Source organism: Elephantulus edwardii, unplaced genomic scaffold (genome assembly GCF_000299155.1).
Source record: "Elephantulus edwardii isolate Elephantulus edwardi_28Jun2011 unplaced genomic scaffold, EleEdw1.0 scaffold00261, whole genome shotgun sequence".
NCBI lineage: Eukaryota > Metazoa > Chordata > Mammalia > Macroscelidea > Macroscelididae > Elephantulus > Elephantulus edwardii.
Genome location: NW_006400011.1, coordinates 2495908 through 2505068, shown reverse-complemented (window position 1 = coordinate 2505068; position 9161 = coordinate 2495908). Strand labels below are relative to the sequence as shown.

At 37.2% G+C, this 9161-nt stretch overlaps 1 protein-coding gene across 1 annotated transcript in view; it reads left to right on the top strand.

Annotated features, from left to right (window-relative positions):
- B4GALT6 (UDP-Gal:betaGlcNAc beta 1,4- galactosyltransferase, polypeptide 6) overlaps positions 1-5419 on the top strand; it is a 70597-nt gene extending 65178 nt beyond the window's left edge. The window contains exons 8-11 of the mRNA XM_006899554.1: positions 1-95; positions 3596-3718; positions 3909-4010; positions 5272-5419. The exon at positions 1-95 is cut by the window's left edge and continues 3 nt beyond it. Coding sequence (XP_006899616.1) covers positions 1-95; positions 3596-3718; positions 3909-4010; positions 5272-5419 — 468 coding nt within the window. The remainder of the gene's footprint in view (positions 96-3595; positions 3719-3908; positions 4011-5271) is intronic.
- Positions 5420-9161: the final 3742 nt, after the last annotated feature.

Below are 9161 nucleotides of genomic sequence, written 5' to 3'. Positions count from 1 at the left end.
GATGTGGACCATCTGCCTGAAAATGACCGAAACTATTATGGCTGTGGAGAAATGCCACGTCATTTTGCAACAAAGCTGGATAAATATATGTATATGTAAGTAGCATGTAATATTCCTTACGTTGTGCAAAGTGCTTGCAAAATCATGTTATTAAAATGGTAGCACATTGTGCAGAATGCTTGCAAAATCATGTTATTAAACTGGTAGCAGTGTGATATGACTGGATCTGAGATTACTCTGGAGCACCAAAAGCAGCTTCTTTTACCCCAGCTCATCCTCGTTCGAGGAGCCCCACTTAGATTTGCTTGTTGTTCATCTCTGCGCTTCCTCACACACAGGTGGAAGATCTGGGCGCAGTGTTTGGTTTTTATAGTCAGGCAGATGTGGGTTCTTGTTCTCATAGCCTTAAGACTGATTAGTGATTTCTGGCTGCCCTTCTTCATTGGAATAACAGAGCCCATCCCATAGGTGCTGTGGGCTCTCATGTAATCTATACTCACGTGGCTGGTCCAGACCACATGTTGGCACCCTCAGCATCCCTTGTCCTTAGTAATAATTCAGTGCAGGGACCTACGTCCCTGTTTGCTGCTGTATATAAGTCTCCTTATCCCTTAGCAGTGGAATCTAGGCATGCCCTTAAGAGGAAAGAAACAATCTCTTCATTCTCTGTGTCTAGCTGTATCTTGAAATGTAAAAAAGAAAAATTACCAGAGCTTTTGACAGTAGCTTAAATAAGCATTAAAGAGTGTAGGGTCAATCAGGGAGGAAAATCACAGTTTTCGTCAGCTAATGGAGTGGAGAGAAGGGAGAATAGCCTGGGACAGGGGAGAGATGTTGTCTGCAGGGTTGAGAGGCTAATAAAGTCTTAGTGACATGACTGAGCTAATCAAGCCTGAAATACTTTTTCTGCCCCTCATTATTGGAAAACCATTCTTTGTGTTTGAACTCAAGTGTGGTGTTGTTTGAGAGGTCACCAAGGAAGAGTTCTTTTAATACCTTTAATACCTTAATGCTTTTAATACCTTTGTTTTAGTTGGCCTACTAGAGTAAATGTAGAGTCATAGTAACTTATTTTCACTAAAAGAAAAATAAAATCATAAAGATTTGTAAACAAGGGAGTGGCAGACACACTAGGTTGCAGACTAGTAGGTTGGAGGTTCAAGCCCACCAGTGGGGATCTGGGAAGAAAGCTGGCAATACAGTTGTGAAAAAGCAGCCTTTATAAACTCTGGAGCGTAATCTACTCTCATATTCATGGGCTTGTTGTGGGTCAGAGTTGACTTGCTTACAGCTGGACTTATTCCCCCCTCTGAGGTGTTTTTTTTTGGTTTTTTTTTTTAAATTATGATTTCCCCCCATTTTCTCTAAGCCAGAGGTTTTAGATTACTTTTTTCCCTTGAAGAGACTAATTTCTAGTGAGTAAAATGTTCATGTCATCTGGGCGAACCCCAGGATTAGTAGGGTGTCTTGAGAGTTTGAGTAGAAATTAGAATGTAGGTTATAGAGAATGACAGCAGATGGGTGCAGGGACTGAGCACCATGCCTCCACTGCAGGCTGTTCTCCAGACCACTGCACCCCGAGAATCTGTCCTGCTCACAGCGGTAGGACAGAGGCCTTGTGAGTAGGAGGTTTGTGCCCCTAGGGTCATTATCTCCCCACTTTGGACAGTATAAAGGATATGTCATTAGATCTTTGCTTAGTGAACTTCCTTTTTCTACCTGATACTTTATTATACTTTCATATTGTCTGTATTGATTATTTCCAATAGAATAACAAATGAAATGAGTGTGATTGCCAGCTTATAAATATCGGTAAACACGTATTTATATGTATCTAGTTATCCCTGGTTTCTTTGGAACCACTGGCATGGGAAAGAATAATCCAGCTGGCGTGGGGAACACAGAAGTGGCAAAAGCACTAATTGGCCCTGCTGAACCATGACTAAAACTATTCATTGGAACCTTAGCTTCCCAAGTCAGTGTTAAGGGAACTTGACGAGGTCTCCTGGGACAATATGGTTGTCTTTAACACCACTGTTGCTGTTATTGTTTTGGGATGTCTCCTGACACCCCCGGGTTCTCTGTGAGAACTACTGCTCCCTTGTTCTGTGTACCACACAGGAGTGCAACTAGCAAACAGCACTTTTCCTCCTTTAACAAGAGGGATCTCCCTCTCTGTCAGGCTCTAAGAAAACCTTTCCAAAGCCGCATGCAAATGTCCCTCAGTTTGGTTCTGAATATTGTACCTCGTCCTGTTTTCTCTGCTTGCTTTGCATACTGGCCTGACCCTTGCTGGACATTGGCACATTGCTCCGGGGAGCACATTTATCCAGGACTACAAGTCTGAGGATGATATTAGATGATTAAAACGCACTTTGGGAACATTGCATGCTAAACAACTTAGGTGATTAAAAAGGCACTTTCATAACAATTGCAGACATTGCATACTTTGATATGCTCCTTGGAGGGAGTTTGGGAAGGAGAAAGCACAAGTGCAGAGTTAAAATATTGTTCTTTGTCTAATAATGAAAAGAAATGGGTTGCTTTTGTTTTTGTTTTTTCAAATTCTCTAGTGGTTAGGGAGTTGGCTGCCAATCCAAAGATAGGCGATTCAAGTCCACCAGCTGCTCCACAGGAGAAGGGTGTAGAATTTCCTGTTTGATTTTCAGTGTCCTTCTGAAAACACATTGCCAGGTCAGCTATGAGTAAAACAACAGAAAGAAATATATGGACAGTATAAATCGAAAATGCTATAGGAATTGACAGCTGGATATTTTAAAATTAAGTGCTATGCTTTAATAACATTTCTCCCAGGCTGTAATCTCCCACAGAGCAGCTGGTAGATTCAGACTGTGTGCTGTTAGGATTGCAGCACAGATTCTTACCACTGGACCACCAGAGCGCCATCGCCAGAGATATTTTGGAAGAAAGACCTGCTGATTGACTTCCAAGAAATTAGCTATGGCTCACAGTTCTATTCTCACACATACGGTTACCATGAATTAGAGCCAACTTAATTAACAGTGGGTTTGGGTGCCTTTAGTTTTAGCATTCACTGACAACTGTTGATATATATAGTTTATTTAGTGTAAAAATATGTTATTTGAACCCTGGTTTTGAATTTTGTAAAATAACAAAATTACTGAGTGCTGTCGAGTCAACTCTGACTCCTAGTGGCCCTGTGAATAACAGATTCAAACCTGGCCCTAACCTGACATATTCATGGGAATTTAAGTCTATTTTGTTTCTTGGTTGTATTTTACATTTATTGGAATATATTGGCTTAATCAAATTAATTGTTAATAGAGAATATAGGGATATTCTCTATTAAGAATGGTCACTAGAGCACCAGTGAGCTCGGGTGGCCTAGTCGTAAGAAACTGCAGGCATGCGGTTCAAATCCACCAGCTGCTCTGTGGGAGAAGGATGGGCAGGCTCCCTGGGGAGGTTTACTACCTCTGAAAACCTGCTGGAGGGTCAACAGTGGGCCAGTTCCAATTCGACAACATACAATTCCAGACTAAAATGTGATCTCCTATGGCAGCCCTTTGCGGCTTCATTTTCTGAATGCTGTTTTCAATGCTTTCTCTTTCAGCCTTCCATATAAAGAATTTTTTGGTGGTGTGAGTGGACTGACAGTGGAACAATTTAGAAAGATCAATGGCTTTCCTAATGCCTTCTGGGGCTGGGGAGGGGAAGACGATGACCTCTGGAACAGGTACGTTCAGGTGTGAGTTACGTCATAATAAAGTTTGTGTGTGTTAGAAAAGATTCTTTGGAAGAGCACATTTTTGAGCTTTATAAATTCCATTTTATATCACAATATATTTTTGCTTTTAAAAATTAAGTTCATATAATCCATTTGTAATAACATTTTTGTTCCTTTATTCTATTTCCATATATCATAGAGTTCACTACGCTGGGTATAATGTAACAAGACCAGAGGGAGACCTGGGGAAATATAAGTCTATTCCTCATCACCATCGAGGTGAAGTCCAGTTCTTAGGGCGGTAAGTTTAATATCATCTTTAAATATCAACATCTCAAAGCTATGAAGTACATTAATGGTTAAGAATGGGTTAGATCTCAAAAATATGTCCTGAATTTTCTGTTGACAGCATTTTTCTTTATAGAAAGAAAATACTTTCTATGCTCTGTGTTTATTTTAGAGAGAGGATAAGTGTGTGTGTGTGTGTGTGTGTGTGTGTGTGTGTGTGTGTGTGTGTGTGTGTATATATATAATGTATGTATATGTGTGTGTATATATATGTGTGTATTTATCTGTATATCTAATACTAAGGGAGCTCTGTTAGCCTAGTGGGTATGGAGTTGTGCTGCCAACCCAAAGGAGTGAGGCTAGAATCCATCAGCTGCTTCAGGAGAGAAAGATGGGCAGTCTTCTCCTGTGTGATTTATAATTTCTGTAAATCCATTTTGAGTTTGAAACTTGTTGCCCTCAAGTCAGAACTGACTCAGAGCTGATCCTCCCGTGGATTTTCAGGGGCTGTAGAATCTCTTTGGAGAAGTTGCCCATCTTTCTCTCGTGGAGTAGCTGGTGGATTCAAACAGCCTGCGTTTGGGTTGACAGCGAACTCCCTACCTGCATTCAAACAGCCTGCGTTTGGGTTGACAGCGAACTCCCTACCCGCTAGGCCACCAGAGCTCCTTGTATATGTATAGAGAACATGTACATGCTCTGTTGCTGTAGTGGAGTAAATGTTGAGCTGCTAACTGAAAGGTTGGAGGTTTGCATCTGCAGCCGTGTGCTGCTGTAAAGATTTGCTACGTAGAAAGCCCTATGACCTAGGAAACCCTTTAACATAAAACATAGTATAATTTTTAAGGGTGTCTCAAGTTGTAAGAGTGCAAAAGAATTTTTTTAGGTAGCACTCTTAGCGAGCTCTGGTGGCCTAGTGGTAAAAAATCTGCACTGCCATCCCAGAAGTACATGGTTTGAATCCGCCAGCATCTCTGGGGGAGAGAGGATGGGCAGCCTCCTGTGTGATTAACTGCCTCTGAAAACCCATTCGAGGGTTCCTGGAGCTGTGAGTCAGTTCTAACTTGATGGTACTCAACAACAACAGTAACACTCTTAAGACTGGTAAAAATGTTAATATATTGGCTCAGATAAATTTAATTCTTTGTGATCTGAAACTGTAAAGTACTTTCAACATTTTAGCTGTAAAATGAACTTGAGCTTACTTCTCAGGTCACCAGTCTTCTTTTTGAACACATTTCTGATATGCTTCCTTTTTTCTTCTAAAATTTTAGGTATAAATTACTAAGATATTCAAAAGAGCGTCAGTACATCGATGGGTTGAACAATTTAATATATACGCCAAAAATACTGGTTGATAGATTGTACACAAATATATCTGTAAACCTCATGCCTGAGTTAGCACCAATTGAAGACTATTAAAAGAAGTAACTTTCATGGCAAGATGGACCACAGAACTGGGTTACAAACTTGGAGTTCACTCTTGATGGAGGCTAGTGAATGGATGCATCATGGTGCCCCGTTCTCTGAGAAGAAGAGCCACAGTTCTCAGTGTTTACAGCGTGTGACAATATCCAGTCAGCCTTCTTCCACCTGTCCTAAGACACAGCCCATCGCAAGCTCAGCAAAAGCCGGTGTCACTGAATGAGATTGGAAGTTTAAGTGAGCTCCCTTCAAAGAGAACATTTTTATACTCAAAACTATAATTGACTTTAAGAGAATGCTTTATTTCCGTTTAAATATATTTTGTACATATGTGATGTAATAATGTGTTCACATTGTTGAAAACTAAGATGTGTTACAGTTTTGCATGTAATTGGTTATGCCTTTATTTGACTTTTCTAGACATTTTTTATTTGCATGGGAAAAAACCCCAATAAACTCAATCACTAAACAAAGGTTATCCCTTGTGTGAAATGAAGGAACTGTCAATAATTGACAGGCAATCAATACAGTAAACTGTTATACTAGTTTTGCACTGTAGAGTTTCAGCATTTTGTATAGAAGTAACAGCTTTCTCAGAGTTTTAAAAGGTAAGAAGAAAGAATTTAGGCAGCTTTTCTTCCTACCAGGGTTACCTATTTTTTTCTTGCTTGCAATCTCTTCAGATTTTGCTAAATCACAACCGTATTGTTTATGCGTATTGCATGAGTATTACCAAGAAAATCTTAAAAGTTGTGATGTGAAATGATATAAAGAAATTACTTATGTTACATGTCTTTCATGTACCTCTGGTATAAGTGTCAGGGATTTTGTGCCTCAAAAAAATATTCCCGCGATTGTGTGTGCTTGTATACTGTACTTTTATTTTTAATTCATTGTGAGCAGCACTTTTATTACTTCCAGTTCAGATGAGCCAAAAAAAACCCCAAAACCCCAGTTATTTTCATTTAAAAATTTTTAAATGTGTTTTGGGTTTTTTGTTTTTGTCCCCCCCCCCAAGAATAAGATTTGGAAAGCCCAGTAATAGTTATAATATGAATGGGTTATAGTATTAGATTATATGTTCTATTTTTGTGAAAATGAATGATGCTAAGAGGATAAAAAAAGGTAAATTCATTCTCAGAATAATATTTCAGATTTGGAAGAGATTTTGTAAGTTTGGCCAATTTAATTCAAACTATACATAGATATATATAGTTTTTAAGAAATTGCATTTTATTTTAATTATTGAAATTTCCTTACTATGAAAGCATGGTTTAATAGAATTATGTTTAAAATATAACTGTTTCTTTAACTTTTATTGTAATATAAAATGACATGTCTCTGAAACAAATAATTTTGCCTGACATTAAGTATATTACTTTTTTTCAAAATCTGAATGACATTTTCTGTGACAAAACCAATCAATGCCCTTTGAAAATTATTACAGTTAACCAAAGATTTTTTAAGTGAGCAAAAGATATTTTCAAAAATTTAAAGCAAAACTTAGAGATTTGTAAAATTAATCTTCAATAACAGTGGAGAGAATGTTAATCAATATGTGAGGGTAATATTCATCTCACAGACCATTTCCCTAATATAAAAAGATGGTTATTTATCTCAGATTATGAGTTTAATTTTGAAATTTTATTCCATATGACAATATTAGTAGCACAAATGACCACAAACCAACTCAATAAAATAATTGAAAATTATTAAAATTTTGAGAAAACTAGTAGTTCTCTTTCAGAATACCAGACAGAATTTTTCCATATTTTTAAGAAATGTTTTTCTTCCCATTTTTATGTACCCTAAAATAAATAATGAAAAAGTCAACCCTCCTGAAAAAGTAATATATTTATTCTTGTGTTCTCTGATTTTTCTGCTTCTCTTAACCATTATAATTCTAAAATTTTCTGAAAGGAGATTGAGAATATTGACATTTGTTGATCACTAACAAGGGGATAGGGCTATTATAGAAACATGAATTAACCCAGTAATACTTAATATTTTCGTGGTGGGGAAAATTAAGGCAATTTCTTTTATCTTATGGAAGAAACTTTTTTTTCCTCTCTTTATAGTGGAGCTTTGCACCTTTTGGTACTTAATTTTGATACTTATTTTATAATTTCGAGGGAACTTACTTTCATCTGCCTTATTTTTTTTTTCTTCTCAGTTAAGTCTGACAGTTTTTGTTTTAGAAGTGAGATATGAATGTTTTTGGTTTTATTTTTCACTTTTGAATATGTGGTTTCATCCTGTGAAAACCACTTTAGGAAGAGGCTTTGGTGGGTATTTTCTTTGCATAATTTTGGTCTTCTTGTGTAGTTTGGCGGGTTTTTCCTTAAGTACAAACCTAAAATTTATTTTTGCCTCTAAGCAGTGACCCTTCATGCTTCCTTGAGAATAACAGAGCTTTTGCCCAACGGTCGCCATTGTGTGAAAGAATTTCCCCAAACCGAATATACAGCAAATGTAATCTGTCTTTCTGTGGTAGGTTTACTAAGCAACAGGTTGGCTGCCCAATGGGAAGATAGTTTGATGTGCCTAGTACTGGACACTATAAGTAGACACTATAAATAGAAAGGCCTGCAAAAGAGATCTCCTTTCATTTGTTAACAAATCAAGTGAGGCAAAACCTTTCCAAAATTTTGACGCTATCCTCTGATAACTTAGTTGTATTTCTTAGGTTCAAAATCAAGACACCCATATTTAAAGGACACAGAGCTATCATAAAGTCCCTTTGGCACTATTGAAGAGTTCCATAGTGCTTTTCAACTAGAGAAAGAAGCAATGAGTGGGCCTGTTGGTAGAAAGGAAGCAGGGCAAAAGTGAGCTACTGAACATCTACTAAACAGTGGAGATGAGCACTTAAACCTTTGCCAAAGCTAGGGTTTATGAATATTCCCCTCCCAATGTAAATGTTTGCTTATATTTTGTGAACAGGTGTTCCGTGAAAAAACTTTATTTAGGTATAAAGACTTGTTTGTACTTCTTTCCCAGTCCTGATCTTTATATCCTCTTGAAAGCAAAGTGAGGAAAATACCTACTATAAGCTCCTCTTAGAGGGCTTCCTACAGTAAAAGCAGATTTTGTGTCATTTTACTTGGCCTTTGCTTGTCTCCGTTATACTTTATGTACTTTTCAGATTAGCATTAGTAACTTCCTTCTTTATGTGCTCTTCAAAGAAATAAATAGTAGGGGTTTTTTGCCTTGGATTTGTAAGTATGCAAGTTGAGAGACATAAAACGGTCAGTGTTGTTTATCAGAGAGAGGAAGTGTACTTAAGATAATTTTATTTATTAAGATATGAAAAACTCCTACATAAATGCACTGAAATAAATGCTAATAATTTCTTGTATTCTCATGATTTTTTTTTTTGCTTCTCATGGAAATGTTTGTACTTTTTTATCATTGTCTTTTATGAAATATAATGTTCTAAAGACTTTGTGTGATGATGTAATTATTTTTCTCTCAGGAACTTTTTTTTGTGTGGTTATTTGTTTACCTATCCCTCCCCTATTTCTAATCTGTTGTTGATTAATACTTTGGCAGGCAGTGAGAGTGTAAGCTAATGTAAAAATAATAACTACCTTTTTAGCAATTTCTGTTAAATACACTTAGATATCACCTCATGAGCTTTTACCTCAAAAGAGACAATGTAATAGTTATGTATTTTTTCATTTACACAGTTAGTAATCTGTTGTATCACAGAGAATATTGGAGATTCCACGTTAGCAAG